This window comes from Larimichthys crocea, chromosome XVII (genome assembly GCF_000972845.2).
Source record: "Larimichthys crocea isolate SSNF chromosome XVII, L_crocea_2.0, whole genome shotgun sequence".
NCBI classification, from domain to species: Eukaryota; Metazoa; Chordata; class Actinopteri; family Sciaenidae; genus Larimichthys; species Larimichthys crocea.
The window spans coordinates 9630086-9655655 of NC_040027.1; the positions used below are offsets into that span (position 1 = coordinate 9630086).

A 25570-nucleotide genomic window follows, 5' to 3' on the forward strand; every position below is an offset into this window, starting at 1 on the left:
CGTGCCCTGGTTTACGCCATCACTGCTAATTAATATTAATTAATATGTTTGTTTTGCTAATAGATGCCAGATTCCCAACAGATGCATGAGATGTACTTGTAATGGAGGTCTTTTTTGGTATATTGTATTGAGTATCTCTCCCACCACTGTGTGTATGCAACATGCTTTAAAGTCATTCATGATTTCCTGAATGGTGACATTATGAGAAGATTTAAATGAAGCCCAGATTCAGACTCCCCTAAGTAATGAACTTAAGGTCAGGCATACCAAAGGAAGACCCATTGGCACATCAACAGTGTGTGGGTGTTTGTATGTTATCATAACCCTACCCTCTTGCCAGTAAAAGCTTTTATTAACTGGAAATGACATAAGCTGGATGAACAAACAAGTAAATGATTAAGCAGAGAAAAGAGGACGACAAGTACAACAGTGTATGCATCAGTCATCTGTCCCCAATCCAGTGCTTTCATCTGTAACAAACGTAATCAAACCTGCAGTAAATTAACGTTTGTCTTCCTCTCATGGCTCACATTGTATCACCACTTGAGTGCATATCTTTTGTCATAAAACATTTGAAAAGACAATTGTATTGAATATTTGAAATTATACACGGTTGCATCCATGTTTACCTAATAACAGTCTTCTTCTTTATGACCTTTGTTGCTGCACTGCTTCGATACCGTTTACATTACATAAATATGTAGCCTGCATCTGCTCCATAGTGCTACAAATGTTCAAAAACTCATGAAAGGTTAAAAGCTGGTCATGCCAAAAAGAAGCTCAGCAAAATGAACCCTGTGTCTTTTTTTCAACCTTAACCCTAAAGTAACCAAAACAAATAAGTTCAGAAATTAAGTTATATGTAATAATGTGAAATAACACAGGGAAAAAGTATTGAACACATGAAGAAAGGGAGGTGGAAAAAGGCATGGAAAGCCAAGACACCAGGTGAAATCTATCAGTGATCAGAAAGCGAAGGAACATCTCATCTCTCAAGACCGTTATTGTTGCAAAACATACTGATGGCATTGGTTATAGAAGGATTATTAAACTTCTGAATGTTCCAGTGAACACTGTTGGGGCCATAATCCGGAAGTGGAAAGAACATTATTTGACCATAAACCGGCCATTTCCAGGTGCTCCTTGCAAGATTTCAGGCAAAATCAGATCAGTTATCAGAAGAATTGTCCAAGAGCCAAGGACTACTTGTGGAGAGCTTCAGAAAGAACTGGAATTAGCATGTTCAATTGTTTCAAAGAAAACAATAAGTAATGCTTTCAACCACCAAGGCCTGTATGCACGCTCACAACGCAAGACTCCATTGCTGAAGAAAAAGCATGTTAAAGCTCGTTTAAAGTTTGCTGCACATTTGGACAAGCCTGTGAAATACTGGGAGAACATAGTCTGGTCAGATAAGAGCAAAATTTAACTCTTTGGATGCCATAATACTTAACCATGTTTAGAGGACAAAATGCACTGCACATCACCCCCAAAAACACCATACTAACAGTGAAGTTTGGAGGTGGGAACATCATGGCGTGGGGCTGAACATGAAACAAGGGTGGACATTTCAGCAGGACAAAGATCCCAAACACAGGGCCAAGGAAACTCTCAGCTGGTTTCAGACAAAAAAAAATAAAAAAGCCAGAATGGCCCAGCCAATCACCTGATTTGAATCCAACTGAAAATCTATGGAAAGAACTAAAGACCAGAGTTCATACAAGAGGCAGAAGGTCTAAGGAACCTTCAAGATTTGAAGACCGAATGGGCCAAAATCACACCTGAGCAATGCATGCAACTAGTTTTACTCCATACAAGAGGCGTCTTGAAGCTGTCACTACCAACAAAGGCCTTTGTACAAAGTATTAAATATCAGGAAGTGTGTTCAATACTTTTTCCTTGTGTCATTACACATTATTACACATAACTTAATTTCTGAACTCATTTGTTTTGTATTTGCTTTCTATGTATGGATTTCATGTCAATAGCACCTTTAGAAATATGTTTACTGAGAAAAATGGTGACGTGTTCAATACTTATTTGGCCCACTGTACTAGCATCATATTAGTTCACTGAGGTATAAGTTGCCCTTGCTGTTTTCTCCTTGCTGGCATTTTGTATACGATTAAATTAAATCCAGATCTTAAGGCTGAAGAATGACAGATGTTCCTTCCAGAAAACCATTCAATGAAATACAGCCCCTCTTCCTAACTCCGTAATACTTAACTCCTGGAGTACTTCATGCATGAAGCATTTAAGATACTTTGAAATCCTACTGATCAAAATAAAAGAAGATTAATAAATTGGAGACCATGAATATGATTTCTCATATTTTTGAAGCATCCAGGTACCCCAAGAATCTTGTTAGGAACTCAACTAGTGGACCTAATTTTAGTTTGTCATTAGTCACCATTAGTTTCCCTCATCTAAAAGTCCTTGCTGGAGGAATAATCGGTGACCCAAAATCTAACAGGGTAGAGTTTGAAATGTAATGTAACAACTTAATTAACTGTTTTTGTTAGGCTGGGATTCAGAGCTGAACACCCAACTACAACAAATACATTTAAAGGGCAATTCTGGTTTGACTGGAGTTTATATTCTTTAATAACAATAGTCTGGACCAAAAACACACAGACCGCATTTCCATCCCCAGAGCCTTATCATGTAGTGGATTGGACAAAGTACAGGGCAGCCAGGGGGAGCTCGGCTCCTCTTGATAAGACATGTTCTCCCCTGGAAACATCAGTTGTCTGTAAAATATTGACATTTTCGTCAATTCTCTAACCCATGCCTTTCAGAGAAATCCATTTAAGCTAATACTCAGTGTTCGGTGAGAGGGTTTTAAGAAAATTTCTGAAGCTTCTGTAGCAGTTTGATTAGACATTTGTGAAAATCCTCTGTGTAGAAACTCTTTTTTTCTGTATTACTATAAAAAGCCAAACACTGACTCAGGTACTGATTCTGTTTTAGGGTGTACCTCCTGACTGGACCATCATGATGAGATTCTCTCTACTTGTTTGCCTTTTTGTGCTGTGGATGAACATGGACGTTTCATTGTCGCAGAATGGTAAGAACGTTCAGTAATGTGTCAGATTGCAGTTCTGTGTTTCTCATAGCTGCTACAGTTACACTAACATTGATGTAGCTGAAGATGGACACAGAAAAACATCCATTTTATGAAACCTTAAACAATAAAGAGGGCTGGTTCATGATGTAGACGGAGTTAAAGGGAGATCACGCCGTTTCTGTTGTTGCCTTTGATTAATGGTGATTTGGTCAACATCTATTCTTTAGTTTTGTTCAACAACATTGCATAGAAATTTATATTTTTGTAATACTTATGATCAAAAATTAGCAAGTTGACAACTTTACCAACAGTCAAACATCCAGCAAGTGCAACAACAGAAGACATAGTATAGCCAGCTAATATTACTTACTAGTCCAACAGTTAATGTAACTGTAACATATAATGTAACTGCTGAGCAGAGTCAAAGATCTCAACTTGAACATAAACTGTCTCTGTCATTGCACACATTTCTTTTAGATCCTTTGGGCTGCGGGATACCTCCACCACTTGCAGATGGAGACGCTGTGGAGTCGGTTCGATTCACGTACAGTCATGGTGAAATGGTTAAATACACCTGTCAGGGTCTTTACACCATGGAGGGGGAGCTTTACAAAACCTGCGAGAATGGTGAATGGACTGGAGAGATGAGATGCCTGAGTAAGTTGTTTCAATATACGTTAAATAAATACACAGATAAGGTATATCGAATTCACATGAATATGGACAGTAAATGATCCAAAGTGCATATCTTTTTTCTTTTTTATCCAAGACTAGCGATAATTATACATGGAGTATAATTACCGACTAATAAAATGGTATGTTTTCCCCTGCAGAACCCTGCGTTGTGAGTAAAGAAATCATGGACGGACATAATATTGTCTTCAGATTCACGCAAAGGCAGAAGCTGTATTTACGCCATAATGATGATGTCCAGTTCAGGTGTAAGGGACAAACGAGACATGACCTCGTATTGAGCATGCGTCAGAGATGTGTTGACGGTGTGATGCAACTGCCCGATTGCTTTTAAAGGTTTTTAGTCAATTGGATGTGATAAACACGAGCAGTTTATCACATAATTATTATTGGTTATTAAATGCTAAGAGCTGTTTGTCTTTGGATGTGTCCACTGATTCATCCGACTGGAGTGCAAATGTGTCTGCTGTTTGTAGTTTCTCAATTATCTTCACCCTCACATTCACCATTATTTTGGTGAAAATTGTCAATTATTGTGACAAAAATTGGCGGATCTCCTGCAGTACCTCTGAGGACCCCCTAGGGCTCACGGACCCCTGGTTGAAGACCTCTGATGTAAATTATTAACCAAAGTAAAACATTAGACCAGTTGTGTATTGATTGATTTGGAAATCCTAATAAAACATGGTACCAGTCAAAAGTCTGAACATACTTTCTCGTTCAATAGTGTTTGTTTATAATTTTTTACATTGTAGATTAACACTGAAGACATCAGAGAGCTGAATTATGAACATATAAAATTATGTGACAAAGCAAAACTATGTGCCACTAGAAACTGAATTTGAACCATTTATATTTTAATTGCTCAACTTGAATAATTGCATTAAAAACTGAATTTGAAAAAATTGAACTGATTCAGTTCTCACAATTCAATTTCAATTTTCTGCGACAAACATCCGGGTAGTTGAGGCAGAGTGCAGATACACAGGACGCCTCTTCTCTGGGTAATCATATTTTAAGATTCTAGGATGGAATTTAACATTAACAGGCTAAATAAAGATGGAAAATATGGTAAATATTACCTGCTGAGAATCAGCATATTGTCATGCATTGCCATTGTGAGCATGCCGACTACATGTAGCGGCAGTTCTACAGAGCTGCAACGCGTGATCCGATGTCATTTTTGACTCGCAACTAAAATTATTGGTTAACCTGCCTATGTAAATGTAGTTATAGTGACACACACATGGTTTCTGAGAAAATGAAAATGATGTAAACACATTAAAAAAAAAAGACATGAAACTATCCCGTGTTTAAGAAACAAATCCATTTTAATATATACACATGAAAACATGGAAATGTGTCAGTAAAAAACCTTTAAACAATACATAAAACAATATTTTCTGGAGGGAGAAAAAAAAAATGAGATGACAAATCACGATTTAAAAGCTTGTCTATTTACAACACAATGGAGAGTGTGTTTGCCACCATTTCAATGGCCCTGAGAGGGTCCACAATGTCTTTTAGCTTGTCCTTTCTGAGAACCCAATCCGGTGCAAACCTGAAGAACAAAAACAAGATGTTAATAATAAAAACTGCAAACACATCCTATGAGTATATCTAAACACATGCAGTACTGTATATACACGTATACATACTTTGGCGCAGGGCGGGATTTACGGGGCGTTGCCGGAACGAAGAAGCTCCCGTTGATTGACGCGTTCATCTTCTGTTTGAGGACGGTTCTTTCTGCGTCCATCTTGTGTTTGCGGGCCGTGAGGCGGTAAATACTTCGTATCCTATCCAAGACTTTGGGCAGCTTCATAACCTCCTGAAGAAAATAAGAAAACGTTTGAACTACATTCACAAAACTACGATCGCCACATTTCTGCCTGTTAAACTAGAACACGACGTTGGCGTTTAATGGTATATTCTGAAGGTCTGTGCGTTACGGACCACAGCGCGGTGCCTGTCTTGCAGGAGGAGAGCGAGAAGGAAGCAAGCCTTAGTGAAGATGCTGCCGCCCTTTTCTGCCACTTTATCCCCGGCCTTCTCCCGGTATCTCTGCAGCAGGTCCAGCAGTGTTTCCACAGAGTTTTCCACCGAATACACCGCCTCGATGGTCTTGTGGTACTGAGGAAGGAAACCAAGAGGATGTGAGTGCAGGAGAGGGAAAGACATAACATAAGAGTTTGGTCGGGATGAGAGTTTTGTACAGTTTAGTTGAGGATGGATCTTTCATTAATATTAATGGATGGATGACCATGTAATTTTGTTCATGACTTCACCAGCTGCTATAGACGCACCAACATAGAAAGCTCTACACAGAATAATATCATGGTGGCTGCACATTTCTCTCATGGACACTATTTATGACTAAAAAACATCTTTTCCCCAATCATGTTTACTGTCAATATCTCACTTTTTAAAAAAAACAGCCATTAATGCTTTTATCATGTCCACCCTGATTGACTGCAAGGCATTTACACCAGTGTCTTCTACTGGCACTGTGCTGGGATTTCTTTTCTCATCGTGACTTATATTTAACAAAATCACGCTTGTATGCAAGAAGACTTAAAACTAGAGCGACCAAGACCGTAAACCTGCGAGGAAACTTTTTACCAAGGTCATAAATCAAGTGGAAGAACAGCATTTTCCCATTTAAACTCAATAATAACAGGCTGCAAAAAGGGTTAGTGTCTATGGGGCTGCCCCCTGTTGAAAGAATGCAGATTGTGGCAGTACAAGTATACAATGCAATGCTGATCTAGTTATCTTCCACTCTACGTTTGAAGTGATTTTATAATAGAATAATTTTACTTTAAACGTGAATAATTTGATGTTTGATTTAGCCAATCATGCGTTTTTCTAAACCTTATATTTGACTATAGACTTTGCAGGATGTTCCGGCATTATTCACAATGATGCACATTAAATTGTGGGAACAGAAACCACTAAACTAAAAACACAAAATCAAACTCTGACACTGTCTGACCTTTTTGCAGAATCGAAACTGGACGTCAACTAAAAGGAACAAAGTCTTTGGGGAAGTGAGAGAAATAAAACATGAGGTCATGGAGATCTGTCCATTTTCAGCTAAACATGTGGCCTTGAACTTATAAAACTGATTAATATGCAGCCAAAGGAATAGTTTAGAGATACATTTATTCGCCTTAGACTTAGATCTGGACTGAGTGCGAGAGTGTACTTTCAATGACAACATTACAGAAAAAAAAAAAAAAAAAGAGCAGGTCTGGGTTTGTACCTTGGAGAGGTTGAGGAGGATCTGGATGGAGAAGGTGATGACGTCCATGCAGGGGACGCTCCTGTTGCAGCAGCGGATGAGCGTGAAGATGACGTTGGTGGCTCCGCTCTCTACCAGGCGCTCACAGCACTCAGGGGACAACCTGGTGGCAGTCTCTGTGCACACACACATACACGTTTTTTCTGTTAGTGCATCATAAGTGTATCAGCTAAAGATACTAAATAACTTGATTTTGTCCATGAGGAACACATTGGATTTAAATTTACAATCAATTCATCTTATGCAATGAACTTAGTTTCATATTGACAACACAAGCACTTTTGCTGTTGCGAAACAAGCGAAAACGGAAGAGAAACTTCCTCCAACACTTCTGAAAAGTGTTCCTGTTTTTTTGGATTTAGCTTTATTGCAAAATCAGAATTTCAGAAAGTACATTTGAGGTCAAGACTTCCCAAACTAGTACAAACTGTTTTGAAGTCACGAAGACTTTATCAACATTGTAAATTGCAGGAATTAGTGTGGAAGAAAAAGAACAATCTTCTATTCTTCATCAACGACAGCAAAAGTTACTTTTCCACTAAAGCTACTTCATGTAGCAGGAAGCTCCATAGTGGTTTACCACAAACAGCGAAGCCTTACCCAGATTTTTCAGGGCCTCTAGAATGTAGGAGAAGTGTTTGTATCGGAGGAGGTAATCGAGGGCGCACGACGTCTTGTTGCACAGTTTGTCCTCCTCGCGGACGCTGGCTGCGATTTTGCGTAACCGGTGTCTCAGCTTCACCACCTTGGGATTGTCGTTCAGTCGGCGGGAGCGGTGTCCTCTCCACAGAGCCTGAAGGGAAAGCAGGAGCGAAAAAAAACAACATTTGTTGCTCCTGTTCATACAGGCACTTCAGTATTCACTTGTCAAACATTCCTTTATAAGAAGAGAAGCCCTCCGATCCAAATTCAACACTGACTGCTGTACCTGAGCTTTGACAATGCCCTGTTGAACCCTCTTCTGGCGCCGGAGGAGAAGGAATTTCTGGACGGCGCCTTGGATGACCGACGCAGCCCGGTGGCGACGAGCTAACCAGCGCCTGACTGCTCTCTGGGCTGTAACCACCTTCCTCCTATCCTCCAGATACCGTCTCCTCTGATGCCTCGCTCTCACCCATCGCTACATTAAATAAAAAAAGAAAAAGAAATGTGCTCTTCACTGATTGATTCAATGAAATTAATCATATTACTCGTGAAAGAACGTCACTGCAGGCTCTTTACCTGTATGGTGATGACGGAATGGATTTGTCTTTTGGCCGACTCCAGAGCCCAGTGCGCTCTCAGAGTTCGTTGAATCTTTATGGCACTGAGATGGTGGAAGAGCGCCGATGTAAAACGGAGCCTCCTCTCAGCCTTGGCTTCTTCGAGTACCTGGTAAACATTGACATTCAAAAGGATTATGAAGTTTTGTTTACCCCTTTTGGCCTGTTCTCTACAAATCATTGATATGGTCAGTTTCTTTCCAGACTTTGTTGATGGATCACCTGTTTTCTTCAAGATGAATGAATATGAACAAAAGGCTGTCTGGGAGGCAGGATTTCTAGAATCTATGAACTTTAAATAAAGCCCATTACCTGCTGTCTTGCAATCCAGGCTCTGCAGTGTGTTTGAAGCGTGACAGCAGCTCTCCTCATTCGGGTGAAGTTGCTCCTCTCCAGCTTGCCGAGCTGCATGGCCCGGACCCTCCGCTGAAGTTTCAGAGCTGCCTCCCTCTTCTTCAAGAAGATACGCCTCTGTACCACGCATCTCCAGCGTGACTGGATCACGACAGCAGCTCGGCTTTGTCTGCTAATGTCCCTTCTGGCACGCCAGCCCCTAAATGCTGCCTGAAGGATGACGGTGGATCGTTTCATTTTCAGGAACTTTTCTCTGTCTCGCCTTTGAACGACACAGGCCCGATAGCATCTCTGGATGATGATGGCAGACAGGCGCATGGCCTGGAATTTGACTTCCTCTCTGTGCTTTCTGAACACAGACTGTATAACTGTGGCAGCCTGATGGCGAAGAGCGACCTCCTTTCTGACCTGCTGCCCTCTGTATGCTGCCTGAACGATGATGGCCGCCCTGCACAGTTCTAGGTATTGTGTTCTTTGCACTTTAGCCGCCATGGTAGCCCGATACCTCCGCTGGATGGTGAGGACGGATGACTTCAATTTCAGATACTGTTTGCGTTCGCAGTGGGCTCTGTAAGCTCTCTGGACAACACCAGCAGCATGATGCCTTTGTTTGATGAGTCTCCGGGATTTCATTCCTCGGAAAGCAGCTTGTAGATTAATGACAGCTTCCCTAACCTTTTCATAATGTTTCATCTCAACATCTCTTCGTCTCTGAGCTCTAAACCTCTGCTGTAAGACACACACAGCCCAGTGCTGCCTCCTGAAGGCTGACTGCTGTTTATGCATCTTGAAGTTTGCTTGAATGACAGTAGCTGCCCTGTGCATCTTGACAATGTTGCTTCGCACGCGATGGCCTCTGAAAGCCGCCTGAAGAACAACAGCAGAACGTCTCGCTTTTAGGAAGTTTGCGCTGTCTCGTCTTTGAAGGATACAGGCTCGATAGTATCTCTGGATGATGATGGCAGACAGACGTATGGCCTGGAATTTGACTTCCTCTCTGTGCTTTCTGAATGCAGACTGGATCACAGTGGCAGCCCGATGGCAGTTGGCAACCTCCTTCCTGACCTGTTGACCTCTGTATGCCGCCTGAAGCAGGACTGCAGCTCTTCGCAGTTTGTGGTATTTTTGCATTTGTTCCTTTGCCGCCACAGTGGCCCGATACCTCAGCTGAACGGTGAGGACGGAGGACTTGAAGGTTAGATACTGCTTGTGTTCGCAGTGTGCTCTGTAAGCTCTCTGGATAACACTGGCAGCTTGGTGACTTTGCTTGATGTTCTGCCTTAATTTCATTCCACGGTATGCAGCCTGCAACACGATGGCTGCTCTTCTGCAGTTTTGATATTGTTTCATCTCAACATCTCTTTGTCTCTGAGCTCTAAATCTCTGCTGTAAGACGCACGCAGCCCAGCGCTGCCTCCTGAAGGCTGACTGCTGTTTATGCATCTTGAAGTTTGCTTGAATGACAGTAGCTGCCCTGTGCATCTTGACAATGTTGCTACGCACGCGATGGCCTCTGAAAGCCGCCTGAAGAACGACAGCAGAACATCTCATTTCTATGAAGTTTGCTCTGTCTCGTCTTTGAAGGATACAGGCTCGATAGTATCTCTGGATGATGATGGCAGACAGCCGCATGGCCTGGAACTTGACTTCCTCTCTGTGCCTTCTGAAAGCAGACTGGATCACAGTGGCAGCTTGATGCCAACGTGCAGCCTCCTTCCTGACCTGCTGCCCCCTGTATGCTGCCTGAAGGAGGACTGCAGCTCTGTGCATTTGCTTGTATCGTTTCATCTGTTCTTTTGCTGCTACAGCGGCCCGATACCGACGCTGGATGGCGAGGACGGAAACTTTCAATCTCAGAAACTGTTTGCGCTCACAGTGGGCTCTGTAGGCCCTCTGGACAACGCTGGCAGCTTCATTCCTTTGTTTGAGGATTCGTCTGGATTTCAATCCACGGAAGGCCGCTTGTAAGACAACAGCAGCATTTCTCTTGGCGGTCAGGGTTTGCATCTCTTGTCTCATTTTCTTGTTAGCTCTGTAACGTGCTTGTATTACATTGGCAGCCCAGCGGAGCCTTTTGTAGTAGGTTCTCTGCTGGTGCTTTCGGAAGCGAGCCTGAATTGTTACAGCCGCCGCGTGGCGAAGACGCAACTGCTTTCTGACCTCGCGTCCTCTGAAGGCTGCCTGCAGACAAATGGCTGCCCTGCGCTTTGACAGATAGTCCAAATGCTCTTTTCTTGCCAGGGTTACTGCTCTGTACCTCTGCTGACAAACCAAAGCTGCTGCCTTGAGAGCAAGGAACCTATTCCTATCTCGAATGGTGAAAAACTTTCTCTGGATGATCGTGGCAGCTCGGTGCATCTCTGCAACCGTCTTCCTGGCCCTGTGGCCCCGGAATGCTGCCTGGATGACTAAAGCTGCAGACTTCATTGCTCTGTACCTCTGCACCTGTTGATCCCTGAGCATTTTGGCCCTGTAGCGTTCCTGAATAATGATGGCAGCGCACTTGGCGGCGAGGTAAGCCATACGCATTCTGTGCATCCTGAACTGAGCTTGGATTGCTCTGGCAGCATTGTGCTTCTTCTTTAGGTCTTCTCTCACTCTAAATCCCCGATAGACAGCTTGTATCTTTATGGCGGCCTGCTTAAGCGCTCTGTATTCATTTTGCCGTGCTCTGCAGACCACAAGTGCTCTGTATCGGCTTTGGATAATAATCGCTGCGCTTTGTAGGAGAACATATTGCTTCCTGCATAAAAACATCCTGACTGAAGACTGAATGACAGTCGCTGCCCGGTGAGTTTTCTTCAGCTCTGTTCTAACCCTCATGCCTCTGAATCCAGCCTGGAGCGTAACACAGGCTGTTCTCGTGCGCAGGTATGCTTTCCTCAGCTCCTTTCCAGCCACATAAGCCTTGTAGCGACGCTGTATGACTTCAGCGGCTGCCTTCTTGGACCTGTACTCAGCTTGTGCTTTGTACCGACGGTAGTAAGCCTGTATCAGTGTTGCGCACCGATGCCGCTTTTCCAGCGCCTTCCTGTCGGCTCTGCCTCTCCAGTTTGCTTGTATCGTGAGTGCAGCATTCCTGAGAGCATCATAATCCTCCTTTGTCCTACGAGCCAACACCGTGGCTCTGTACTTTTGCTGTATCACAGCTGCAGCTTTTCTAAGGAGAAGGTAGCGCCTTTGGGCAGCGTGCTTCCTAAAAGCTGCCTGGAGCACTGTTGCCGCCTTCTGCTGGTTTTTCATGGAGTCCCGAGCCACTTTTCCACGATAAGCTGCCTGTATGGTAATGGCAGCACATCGCATCCTCACAAACATTTGCCTTTCCATGTCTCTTTCCACAGAGGCCCTGTACCAGTTCTGGATTACGACGGCAGCCCATTTCATCTTTGCTACCCGTTTTCTGACAGTGTGTCCTCTGAAGGCGCTCTGAATAACAACAGCAGAGCGGTGCTGCTGCTTCAGGGTCTCAAAGTGGCGCCTTTGTGCATGACCTCTGTATTGGGCTTGAATGAGCACAGCGCTTGTCTTGATCTTTCTGTATTGACGGAAACACCTCTGCAGTCTATACCAAGACTGGATCCTCACAGCAGCAGCAGTTCTCGCAGCCACCTTTCCCTCGTACCACTTCTTAAACGCAGCTTGTATCACTTTGGCAGCACGGTTTTCCTTTTCCATTTTCTGGGCTTTCCATGTTCTGAAGCCTCTCTGTATTTTCACCGCTGCGGTTCTAAGGCAGAGGTAATGCTCACGATCTCTTCTCGAGAGAGCTAACGCTCGCAGGTGCTTCTGAATGACTCTTGTCGCCCAGTGGATTCTTCCATAAGCGGAGGCTGCCCTCCTCATTCGCCATTGTGCTTGGACAACTATGGCGTAGTATCTAAGGCGGTGGTAAGCCCTCATGGCCGAAAACATCCTCCACTGAGCCTGTAGGGACAAGATAATGTCATGCATGTCAAAGAATAATTAGACTAGAAGGCTTCATTATGGAGTAAGTGATGTATGCATGCTGTAAATGGACAGACATTGAAATTGTCCACAAAAAAAAAAAAACACAAAGTCATGCATGTGGACAGTATGTAAATTCAGAATCAACATATTTTACTACTAGGATCTAGGGTTGCAAAGGGGTGGAAAGTTTCCAGTAAATTTTTTTGGAAGCTTTCTGGAAACTTTCCAAGGGAAGTTAAGCTCAGGAATTTTGGAAATATTCCAAATCGGAAACTCCATGAGAATTAACTGGAAATTGGGGGTAATTTAAATAAACCGCATCATATCCGAACATAAATCTAAACATTGTTTTTTGTCATAAGCAGACATGCAATATAATTCAATTAAAAAAATCATTTCAACAGATTTATTTGAAATTAGAACTTTATCAAATTTGAATTATTTTATGTAGTCCAGGTACTGAAATCACCTGTGCAGGTAGGGGGCGTGGCCACAACAGCCCTGCAGTAAGCAGTGTGCTATGTGCATGTGATTGAGCAAAAGCAGATATTCAAGTGCACTTGTATAAAAATGATTGAGCAAAAGCAGATATTCAAGTGCACTTGTATAAAAACTGGTTGTTTTAGTCAAAATTATGCTAAAATACATTTTTCCCAACTATATTTAAGTTCCCTGTTAAACGGCCAACCTTCAATTTTGTAAATTCCCAGTTTATTCCCATAAATTCCAACCTTCAATTTTGTAAATTCCCAGTTTATTCCCATAAATTCCTGTTGATTCCTATGGAAAGTTTCCAACATTGAATGAAAATTTCAAAAAGTCTGCAACTCTACCGGGATCGCTGTCACAAAATCAGATGAACAACGCAACTCTACCGGGATCGCTGTCACAAAATCAGATGAACAACTAAACCTAGCAACACCTGAATGAGGATGCAAAGTGAACTTGTCGTATACGACTTGGTCATTTAGGTTTTCTTATGTAATAAACACCTACCTGGATGACAGTTGCTGCTTCGTGCTGCAGAGCCCGAAGTTGAGCCTCCTTCTTCAGCCTCAGCCTGTTGCGGGCGGCGTAACCCCTCCACACTGACTGGATGATAACGGCAGCTTGATTCTGCCTCACAGCTCTGCGCTTCTGCAGAAATCTCCTCACAGCTAACTGAATTTTTGCAGCAGCCACGTTCCTTTCCTGTGTTCCCACAAAAATCAGGATGTCACCTTCAAGATTCATTTATTGATGTTTAGTTTTTCTATTTTCACACCAGGTTATGTGTCTCACCTGTGACCAAACTGAAGTTGCAAAAACAAATTGAACAGAATTCACTTTTCAGTTGAATCAAACATTAAACCAACCTTGTAGAGCTGTAGATCTTTCTTCAGTCTGTATTTCCTCCAGGCGCCCTGTATGACCCGAGCCGCTCTGGTTTCGTTACGCAGGTCCAGAAGACGAGCGCACAGGAAGGACAGGTAAGATATCACAACCTGGAAATGAACAGATGTTATTATTATTTTACTGATGTTTGAAAATGATTTCTGGTCCTGGTATCAAATTCATTGCATCTATTTTTCAAAGAGGCAAATTTTCAAGATTTTATTGAATTGCTGCCGAGGGCAGAGAAAATCTCCACTCTGTTCTCACCTTCTCATTGGGAATGGTGTTGGACATGTCAGCCGGATTGATCATGGCAGGGACTCCGCCCAGGAAAGACACAGCACTGTTGACCAGCCTGAAGTTGTTTTTCTCATTCTCCAGTAGCTCTTTAAACTCCACTGACGGAGAATCTGGGCCCGTCGGCAAGGAGTCAAAGGAGTTGTCGGAGTCGCTGGCTGAGCAGTCGAGCTCCAGGCGGCCCCTCTGTGAGCACTCGACGGTCTGAGTGGTGCTGTGACTGACGGCCTCCTCTGGCAGGAGACTGGGGTGGTAGTGGTGGATGAGGTAGCAGAGGACGCGGCCATCCGAGAACGTCACGGTGAAGTTCTCCACCTGCACAGACGGACGACAGATGTCAGTTACTGATTTCCTAAAGAGGCACATGCAAGAGCAATTGTGCCACATTTAGATAGAGGTCAAAGGTTGTGTTGATGTCAAGCAGAAACTTATTGAGAGGTCATTTAAAATCAAACAAGGTTACAGGTGAAACCACCACCAAAGACACAGCACCAAAGGCTACAACAGAATAACGCTTCAATAATACATCAAAGACAAAGCACAGCAAGCGAACAAAGTAACAGTGCATTCCTGCCATAACCAATATGACCATTTCAAACCCAAACATCAAAGTTTTCCTTGGTCCACGAGCTGAAAATAAAAATGTCAAACTCACCTTCAGACTGTAGAAGTCACACACGGCTCGAGCCCAGTCCATCAGCAGGGTAATCTTCCTGCTGCTGTGTTCGTACGGCCTCCTGGTCTTCGCGGGACTTGGCTGCAGGCCCCGATCGGCCCTCAGAGACGCCAGCCTCCGTTTGGTGCTCGAGGTTCTCTTCAGGAAGCCGATTTCCTCCTTCAGCTGCTCCTCGTCCAAAATCACCTCCACCTTCACAGATTATTTTAGAACAGCACATAAATCAACTCTTCCCACAGCTTAAAGAGAAAAAAATAAACTTTCATGAACTACCAACACACAAGGCCGAATACACACATGAAATGCGAAGATGATTTTCCACAAGAGGCTCAGAGTTTTTTCTCTGTGTCCGTCCACAACATCTCTGGAATCGAGGGTTGAGCCTGAAAATAAAAACACGATGCTCAAATCCTTTTGAACCACATCAGTTTACTGCATTCAAGTAAAAATAAATATTCTCTGGTTTGTCAAACATCAGGATTCATAAATAATAACTACTTAGAGCTAGTGCTGATTTGAGTTTATTCACCTCTGCTCCGACAGGAGGCTGCAGTCTATCAGGAGCAAAAGGCACCCGGGCCTCCGATATGGACTTCCACCCCCAACCCCAGATCCTACACATTACATTAATAGAAGGTCTACTGACTCTATACATTACCACACACCTTTTAATAACCTTTTGACAACATCTTTTGGATTACTTGGATTTTGCTAAGTATCCCACACACTTAAATGTTCTAAAATGTTGAGCGTGTTCCTGTTTCGCCGTTCCCTCGGGGAGAAAAACTATATATAATTACCGCGTTCATCTTTGAGGTCGACCCCTTTGCTTTTGAGCACCTGCAGAGCCACGTCGACGTTGTGGACCTTCTGCAGGCGGCTGATGGCCGGCAGACGGAGCTTGGCCGACAGACTCCAGTCCTGGATGAGGAGCTCCATCACTCGCCTGGAAGCAAACGGCAAATGTACTTTATGAAAGGCGACATCTTCGGCGTCACGTGCTTGTTGCTCTGGTATCTTCCCTATACTGTAGAATCAATCAACACTATGTCGTAACCACCTTTAATAAAGTTCTATGCTGTCATATCCAGCAACGTAAAGTCAAAATACTGACTGACTGCACCATGTGAAGCATACAGACATCGGGTGTAGTGAAAACAGAACTGCAACCACGTCTGTTTTGGTGCATACTTGTCCCTTTAGTCTGCCTTTTTCCGGATCATGTTGTTCTTTTGATTCTCTTCACCTTAAACACTATGTGAGGCCCTTTCAGCCTTAATCCTTTTAAAGCCAGAGAAAAATCCATGAAGAAGAAGTCTAATCAAAGAATACCAGTCTAATCGCTGGAGAAGAGATTTACACTACAACTATCTGGGTCTTTTTTCTGTGCAATAAAAGAAGGAAACGTATAAAAAAAATTAACAAACTTCAAGAGACAAACACATGTGCGATGTGCTGTTAGAGAGAGCATCCTTCAGTGAGAATCCCAAGGAGGACTGAAACTGCTCTGTTAAAGAGTCCTAAACACTAAATCCCTCCCAGCAGCAGGGATACTGCCACATATCTGAGCCTGACCTCTGAGAAAAAGCGAATATCCCCAACCGGGATCAGAGCGTCGCATTGAAATTCTCACAACGTCTCACTCACACTAGACGAATGCCGCATTTCAAGTCAACTGCCAAATTCTTCACGGCGAAGTTGAACTCGTCAAGGGGCGTCTGAACGTGGGAGACAGGTAAGCCGAGGTAGCCGAGGTGCCGGGGGAGGATGCCCTCCCCGCTCAGGAAGTCCCTGGAGAAGGCCAGGAGCAGGTCTTTACTCGTCTGGAGAAAAAACAAACAAAAGCAAAACATGAAGCATGCAGTGTAGAACGGGTTTATTCTACTGTAACCCAAAAAGTTAGCACTAGTGAAATCTGTCAATCAAACCAGGTGTCAAACGAACAACCCGACAGACCGTGCAACACGTATGACAAACTGAGCCGCACTACAGGCGAGTCTCGGCTTCTCTGTGCCAGACTCAATAATCAGACTGACTGTCGCTGCTGACAGCACGGCACAGAAACAGACAGACGTTTGTCACAGACAGTTAAATCCTGATGGAGCTTCATTTTCATTTCTCTATTCGTCGATAGCATTTACATCTTAATTATTATGCACTAAAAAGAAGCCTCATTTTCCTCTTAATTGTGGCGTGAACAGCATTAATCAGCCAATAGCAAAATTCAAATGCACTAGCCAGGTTTCAACTTGTAGAGGGAGGCAGCTTCGCATATTTACAGCGCAGTATGTAGAACTTAAATACTTCAGAGAAGAAATGAATCAACAGTAATACTAAATAACCATATACATTGGTTTGAGGCGATTTAATGATTCTGGCGACGTGTGAAAGCCTCGGCCTGACCTTGAACTCTGCGTCCAAGCAGAACAGACAGGGGTTGTGCTCGATCAGCCGGGACTCTTTGGCTTTGTCCAGGAAACACACCAGCAGGAGCAGCTTCTTCAGAGTGAAGCGGGACAGCGCCTCCTCGTGGCCTGACCAAGAAAAAAGGTCAAAGTTATGTTGGCACGTTGGTTTTGTTCCGTTACAGAGGAAACTCTTAGAGTTTGACAGTTTTGATTTCTAGTAGATACTCACGATACTCAAATAATTTTAATTTGCTAAATTAGTACAATAATATTTATACTTAGTGTAAGGGCATGTTGCAAATGGGATTCAAAGAATATCAAATATTTAGAAAATTAAATGTATGTATGTATGTATATTAATAAATATTAGGGATTACTGTTATATAATCGTGAATTTAATCAATCTCTTTGGTTTTTTGTTTGAACACATGACCTCAGACTCTTTATATATGAAATAAATAGCTGCTACATGACCAAATCATCTTAAAAATAATAAGAATAATTGCATGTCGCAGCTTCAGATTTCAGGCATTTGTAGATTAAATGACATCAGATTGGTCATAATGGAAAATCAATGCTCTGCACAAACCCCTTTTGCCTTTATTTGGCAGGACATTTAATCGTATATACACAGATGGTTTTCAGCAGCATGCACAAAGACTAATAAATTATACAACTACATGTCTTCATTCTGGAGATAAGAACTGAAAATGTCATGGTTGATGTTTTGTCAGCGGGTAATTAAAAAGTTTTGTTTTTCCTCATTGAAAGAATGAGAAGAAGTCGAGTTGTTTAATTTAAGTTCAGCTCATACTCAAGTTGTTAAATTTCAATTTGCATCAGGCGGGTTTGTATTTCTGTCTGCTCATGATACGACATAAGAGGTTTAAGTTTCCGCTTGTGTGGGAAATGGGAAATACAACCTGAGCCGATAACCCCTTTAATTACTTTGGATTCCAGAAAGAGCATTCCTGACTTCTTTGCAACTCTCGCACTAACACGGCGCAGTTTCCGGTTCAGACGACACGCCACTCGACACTTTTAAATTACCGTCTTTGTAAAGGTGAGGCACTTTGGCATGTCTGAACTGAGCGGCGATGTCCGGGTTCCAAAGCAGCCGCTGGAGGACGAACATAGCCAGACCCAGGGCATCACTGTTGCTCTCCAGGGAGATCAACTCCCCGTAGATTGTCTGAGAATGAGCAGAATTGTGTTGAGCATGCAGCATGGATAGTTAAAAAATTAAAAAGGAACAACAAATATTAAAAAGTAGATAAAAACACTGTTGCATCAGAATACCTCCAGTCCAATCCGTAACCACAGTGGATTGTACGACAGAAGCCAGTTGAGGACTTTTCGCCGTTCGCCTAAAAAAGATGACAAAAGCAAGAACGTGCCGTTACTTTCACCTACGACAACACCTACATGCAATGCTCAGAAAGTACTTTATTTACCAATGTCCTTCCAAAGATGGCGATCTTTTCGGACAAGCAGCCTCTTGGCCTCCACCTCCAGTTCGAGCCTCTGGATGGCCTTGACCATGGCCTCAGATGTGAACAGCTGGCAGGCCGCACGACGGAGGCGGTTCAGCTTCCGCCGGGCCGTGTAGGTGCTGAAGGACATCTCCTCTTTGGTGGGCGCTTTGGGCACGCTGAACTTGTCGTCGCTGCCCATGACAATGTTCACGGCGTTCACTACACAAGAAATGGATGAAAGCGGAAATGTTCAAAGACTTTTAACAGGCCGCACAGAGCTTCAAGTGTTCAGACTCTACGGATCTCCTAAATACAGATTTTCCTCACATCATGTTTGAAAGCTTGAACGGATGTTACCTTTAGCGACTTCGGTGTTGACTTTAAAGTCATCTGGAGTGAGGACATAGTTGATCCACCACGTGAATCCCGTCTCCTGCTTCTCAATCCACCTCTCGTCATAGAACATGTTCTTGGCGGCAAACGGCATTGGGTGCCTCGGTATGGCTGTGAGACGACACAGAAAACAAAATCAAGTTTTGAGATAAAGCAGATGTTTTTTTTTTGTTTTTGTTTTTTAGACACCACAAATGCTCATGTGGCAGCTGTCAAATACCTGTTTGCGCTGGCTTTATGAAGGTCAGCTTTGACTGCGCTACAGCAACAATTTTTGCCGTCTTCACAGATGACGCAGCAGATGGTTTCAGAGACTGGGCACCTGTGAACAACAGAAGAAAAAAAATGGTGACACCAGCAGCTTATACATTTAAACTCGGGCTAATCAAAACCTGCAATGAACTCTTATTCGAGAGGTGTTCCCCTTCGCGTGGTAACTACACATCATTTTATACCTCGAGATGTGACTTTGGCGTTTGGTGGCTTTGCTTGGGCAGGGAGCGCAGAGCGTGCAGTCCTTAGAGATGCTGTAGTCATGGAGCGCACGGAGCCTGTCAAAAAGAAGAGAAACATTGTGGTAAAAACAGAAAGTCTAGAAACAAAAAAGTGTTTGCACAAATTCATTTTATTAACAGCCGTCTACAAAGGCTGAGCTGAATATCTGACTCCAGGATGTAACTACCTACAGCCACGGGTACTACTGAAACTAATCGAGTTTGTCTAGTCTAGTTAGGGCAAAGAAAACTGACTTTATACAGATTTTTGAATGAACAGCCCATTTTCCCATGGCCATAACTTTTATAATAATCCAAATTCAAGGCCTTTGTGATGCTAAGGTGAAACAGCAGCGCATGATTCATGTTTTTATACCCTAACGCCTAACTAAAACTGCAGCTTTAAACAGGATTTCTCAGACTTTTACACCATGTACCACCTCAGAAAATATTAGGCCATTATGACATTAAAATACAGTAATGTAGGACAACCCAATTCAGTTATGGACAGTTCAAACAGGGGGGAAATTTCTTCCTGATAAGAAAATGATTCATTGTTGACAATTCTCCTGAGAGAAACCAGTTCAAGAATCAGGATTCCTTTGATAGAAGAGATATTCCTGGTCTGCACTTGTCTGCCTGATGTTTCCCCATTCAGAGCCATAGTTGAACAAGGAGTTTATGAACCATTCCCTTAGCTTTGTCTTGCAGTCATATTTTATCTCATAATTAATGGTGGATGTTGGTACAGTCTTTCAAATTGCTTTCCAGTGGTGTCATGATTTATTTCTATTCAAAAGTATTTTGATATTTTCAATGTTTTTAAAAATTTTAATTATTTGATGCACCACTAGAGGAGAGTCATTATACAGAGGTGCTTCTGTCATTTAATATAGTATAAAACAAACTACAGCTCTCAAAATTACCATAAAATTTTAATTTTATCAAAAACCCTCATGCAGATTATAGAGTATTATAATCAGGTCAGGCATATTGCTGATGTACTGTACTGCATTAGTTTTATCTGAGTGTACTTCAATGTCTTGAAGTTTTGATGCACCTCAGAGTGCAGATTTAATAAATGTTTGCACTGACTTTAACGTGCGGGCCTGGAGAACCTGCAGCAGTTTTAAGTTCTCCTATAAAACATGATGTATTATCACACATCATAACATCCTTCACGTCCGCTCACCTGCTGTTCTTGGCTGTTGCCTCTGTGATGTACTCCTCCTCTCCTGCACCGATCTCGGAGGCTCGGTTTTTCCAGCCACCACCCTGCTCCTTTTGACACGCTCCGTTTTCCCGGCATCCTCAGCCTTCCCGTCTCTTTTCAAGAACTCCTCGCTCTTCCTCTTCTTGCTCTTCACAGCCACGTGAATAGGAAAGGAGTCTTCCTGAATGGACGGAGGTGTGGGAACGGTTGGAGACAGCTCATATGCATTAGAGGTTGACATGAGGTTGAGGTGAAGAGGAGAAGATGAGCCCAACGGCAGCGGAGAGGTGACGGTGTGGGCAGCATAGGGAGCAGTGACTGCAGGTGGAGGGGAAGTGATTGAGAAAGAGAAGCGAGCAGGAGTCATAGATGGAGGGGCGGAGATGGGGAAGGTGATGGGTGTGGGCGAGCGGTTGAGTTCTGAAGTTAGGACAGAGGAGGTCAACTCCTGGGCTTGATGCCTGTTGTGGCACAGGGAGCTGGAAGCCTCAGGGCTTTGCCATTCCTTGGTGGGGTGGTCTGGGTCTATGACAGGAAGGCTCGGGGTGTCTGGTCCAAACTCACACTGGCTGTTGCCATCGGAGAGCTCAAGTGTTTTCTCCAAGAGCCTCCGCCTTGACTTCTTTATTTTCCTTCCACTCGAACTGTTTGCTTCCACGGGCGCTTTGCTCTTGGTCACTGTTGCAGAGGTAAACGAGGCCTTTTTGACCTTTTCTGTTGCCATATCAGCTGCTGAGACAACAACCTCACTCACAACAACAGTTTTGTTGACAAAGAAAGTAAGTCTAGGCTCATCAGACTCTGGTCCCTGCGGGCTATCGGGGAATTCTTTAAGGACATTTCCGTCAGGTCCACGGCCACGATTCCCACTCTTTGATTCCAGCGAGTCTGAAAAGCCGCAGCTGGAACTAGTGTCTCGAGGACTGGTGTTAACCTGGCTCAAATCAGAGTCGATGAGGGCCAGTGCATCTTTCAAAGATAGGACTGGGGTTCCAGTTAACCCACTGTCAGAGCCGCCGGCATCAGCCACAGACTTAACCGCAGCAGTAAGTGGGCTATCCGACTGAATATGAGGCATGAGCTTCTTAAACCTCTCCGGCGTCCCGATGGGTGACAGAGTCGTGTTGAATATTTTGGTAAGATCTTTGTTTTCGGGTTTGCTCATCAAAGCGTCTGGACTGGCAGACATGTTGCCAGAGTCCATCAGCTTTCCAGCTGGGACGAGTAGGACGAGGGGAGAGTTCCTCTGAACATGATGGATGTTCTCCTGGTCTGACAGACCCAGAGAGCGTTGCCTCTGGGTGGGATTCAAGGCCTCTGGCTTCTGTGGGTAATCATCAATGGGGCTGTGCTTGGAGAGGGACCTCTCTCTGACAGCTCTGCCTTCGTTGAGAGAAGCGAGCGGGCTACGAGGCTTTTCCCGTTTGTACTGCGACTTTCGGGACACCTGGAAGGTTTTATTGGCTGCCATCTTCAGTGGTTTCTCGGTTATCTTTCTCCTGGGTGCGGTTACTTTTTCATCCCCTTGTTTGTTTTTGATCTTGTCCCACAAGCTTTTCTGAAAGAAAAAGACAAACCACGCCACGTAAAAATGACAGTGTTAGATGCTAAAGTTGCCTGAAAATGTTTGAATGAGTCAGCAAACTTTCTCTAGAACTTTAACAACTTAGAAAAAGAAGATTTATTAATGGTAAACAGCCTTTCCACGCCGCCATGCAAGGCGCCAATCTGTTTTTGGGAGCTCACCATTCACACACATCCACCGAATTTGGGGTTCCTCAAGGACACGTCGACATGTGGACTGGAGAAACCAGGGATCGAACTATCCCCTGAGCCACAGCCGCTGTCTCTCAATAATTAATTAATCCCTCAATGAGGGAAGTCACATATAGGACCGAAATACAACCACATAGACGAAGAGCTTATACACGTGCATCTGTGGAAGGATGGTGCCTTGCTTATGGCGTCTCGGCAGTGCCCAGGTAAAGAGGTGAACTCTCTTTGGTAATCTGTCAATCTACTAACTATATTTGCGATTAATCTTCAGTTTCCTTGAGCTGAAAGTCTTGTTTTGTCCGACAAACAGTCCATACATCGTCTGATGGAAATTATTAAAAAAAAAAGTTCATCTATTTGAATGTGACTTTAGCCTTTGGGTTCATTTACCTTTTTCTTCTTGGGTGCCTCGGCTCTCCCCAGCAGTACAGCCTGGTGCTTGAGGACCCCATTGGCATTGAAGATGATGAGCTCTCTGATTCCACCTTCATCTGCTGGAGTCCAGGTCACTGTCAAACTGAATGAGCCCTCAGGCTGCAGACACAAAACACAAGGATGCATACAAAAAATTAAAAAAAAAGGCTCCTGAGCATGACAACAGCTTGGTTCAGACAAACCAGAGAAAAGGCTGGTAGTTAAAAATCATACCTGAATGGTGAACGTGCTGCGGTCCACAGAAAAGCCTTTACTCGAGGGGATCTTTTCCACGGTGACCTCCGCCTCTGCATCCTCTGTGGGGTTCTCGATCCGTAATACAGCCGATTTAGAGGTCCCCAACTTTACTGCACCAAATGTTAAAAAAGGAGCCTTTGAAAACTGGATCAAACTCAACACCGGGACATCATTCTCCTTGTTACCGTCGTCTCTCCGCACTGGACTAATGTCCAGAAATCCTCCTCTCTGTGTTGACGCTATCGTTTCCGACATTTTTTAAAAAATTATTATTAAAAACGAGCTTAACAGATAACTACATGTTACGCAGCTAAAAGTTCAGCAATCCATCCGCGCTGCTGCTGCAAAACGTTAAACACACGCTTCCTTCAACAACACACACGACGGACTGGTTTGAAATTCCGTCGTGTTGTTTAAGCAGCCAATGACAAGCGAGGGCAGGCTACGTCGCATCCAATGGGTGACGAGAATACGCCGAAACCGTATGAATACACAGCTGTCGACCAATCAGTCAGCGGCTACATTTTTTAAACTGCCACAAGCCACGCCCACCGCCTGGCAGTGACGCATCTGTAACGGTTTGATATAAAAATTATAACTTAATTTGTGCCTGAATTTATCAGGTTATGTAATAATTTTATATATTTTTTATACAAAAAAAAAAAATATATATATATATATAATAAAATGACATATGTTGCCTGTGAGTGGAGTGAAGTATGTGTGTGGCGACAACCAGGGTCCCATCGGACGGATAGCTCGCCGTGATCGTATAGTGGTTAGTACTCTGCGTTGTGGCCGCAGCAACCCCGGTTCGAATCCGGGTCACGGCAGTCTTTTGAGGACACATGTTGGGGTTACAACAAACACATGTCATAAAGCATGCAGCATTATACCTCTACAATAATTCAGATGTTATGTGTTTTCTTAATCTGCTACATTTCTTGGCTGCATTTCACTGTGCATTGAGTGTATATACTGGTTCTTTTTAACTGTTATTTATTTCAAAACTAAATTATCATCATATCTCACTGTTTCCTAACTGCTACTTGTTTTTTACTGGTTCTATTTAACTGTTATTTATACGTGTATATAGTGTGTATATATTGTTTAAAATAGGATATTGTATAGGGTGTATTGTTAAGGTTTTGTTTTTCTTACTACTGTTTTCTTGCTATCACTTACCGTTTGGGAGCTGCGGTAACAAAAACAATTTCCCTACGGGAATTAATAAAGTACTTCTGATTCTGATTCTGATTTTGATATACACAGATAAATAGAGCTAAAAACCAAGAGCATACACAGGTTAACATAACTTTAAACCACCACGTACTGTGTACAGAAAAAAATACAGATAGGAAGAACAAAGACATAAGACAATAGTGCAATGGTGCAGAGTGCAAAGGATGCTAAAATAAATGATTTATATAAATCAGGTGGATATAACAGTGTGCATACCTGTATATGTGATATGAATGACTTCAGATTCAGAATAATAATAGAAAACATAATCAACGATAAAACAATAATATACACTCTTCTGAGTCACACTGCTTGTAACGTGTTGCAAGTTGGGTTTGGTGGGCTATGGAGAAATGTTTAAACACCGCTAAGTCAAAAATAATGACTTCTATTTAAAGAGTACTTTTCATGTCGTGTAACAGAATAAAATCCTGCACACAGGATTCAGTTTTGTCTTCCCAAAATATTTCCACATCTAAATTGACCATAGGTGTAAATGTGTGTGTGAATGGTGAATGGCCTCTCGCCCAAAGTCAGCTGGGATGGGCTCCAGCCCAGCACCGTGACCCTGACGAGGATAAGCTGTTACAGAAAATGGATGGATGGAAAATATTTTCACATACAAGGAGTGGCTGGAGATTTCCAAACAGAACGGGCTTGTGGTGACCAGCTGGGGGCAGCCGTGCTCAGGAGCTCTACAGTGTCCTCCTACAAAGCCTTATAGTTCCTATCTAAGTATTAAATATGATCTGTTCTGGAGATATTGAATTTTGGCATTAAGTAACTGGAAGAAAACTATTACCTGAGATTTTTTTTACTTCATAAATTCCATTGAGAGTAATTATACTGAATAATAAATTCAATCATGACTTATAGTACAAACATTAAACAGACAAACTAGATTAAAATAGCACAGAAATCT

At 43.1% G+C, this 25570-nt stretch overlaps 2 protein-coding genes and 1 non-coding gene across 4 annotated transcripts; 2 read left to right on the forward strand and 1 right to left on the reverse strand.

Annotated features, from left to right (window-relative positions):
* Positions 1–2722: 2722 nt before the first annotated feature.
* Positions 2723–4471, forward strand: LOC104936274 (complement factor H-related protein 2). 2 transcript variants are annotated; one of them, XM_010752288.3, is made up of 4 exons: positions 2723–2830; positions 2971–3067; positions 3545–3724; positions 3901–4471. In XM_010752288.3, the coding sequence occupies exons 2-4, from the start codon at positions 2995–2997 to the stop codon at positions 4092–4094; spliced, it is 447 nt and encodes a 148-aa protein (XP_010750590.2). In that variant the 5' UTR covers positions 2723–2830; positions 2971–2994; the 3' UTR covers positions 4095–4471. The 2 variants fall into 2 exon arrangements, with proteins under 2 accessions (XP_010750590.2, XP_019132897.1); XM_019277352.2 differs by lacking the exon at positions 2723–2830 and having other exon boundaries at positions 2837–3067.
* A 596-nt stretch (positions 4472–5067) lies between these two features.
* On the reverse strand, positions 5068–23818 carry aspm (assembly factor for spindle microtubules). The gene is made up of 25 exons (XM_010752287.3): positions 23383–23818; positions 23125–23268; positions 20938–22516; positions 19707–19802; positions 19472–19573; positions 19216–19362; positions 18838–19077; positions 18683–18750; positions 18434–18575; positions 17379–17509; positions 16623–16798; positions 15776–15921; positions 15273–15358; positions 14955–15167; positions 14270–14614; positions 13984–14112; positions 13625–13819; positions 8639–12604; positions 8286–8435; positions 7993–8184; positions 7665–7857; positions 7026–7180; positions 5717–5893; positions 5419–5591; positions 5068–5321 (listed from the first exon to the last, which is right to left on the reverse strand). The coding sequence occupies exons 1-25, from the start codon at positions 23659–23661 to the stop codon at positions 5219–5221; spliced, it is 9327 nt and encodes a 3108-aa protein (XP_010750589.3). The 5' UTR covers positions 23662–23818; the 3' UTR covers positions 5068–5218.
* A 349-nt stretch (positions 23819–24167) lies between these two features.
* trnah-gug (transfer RNA histidin (anticodon GUG)) lies at positions 24168–24239 on the forward strand. Its single transcript has one exon. It is a non-coding gene; the product is annotated as a tRNA-His (tRNA).
* Positions 24240–25570: the final 1331 nt, after the last annotated feature.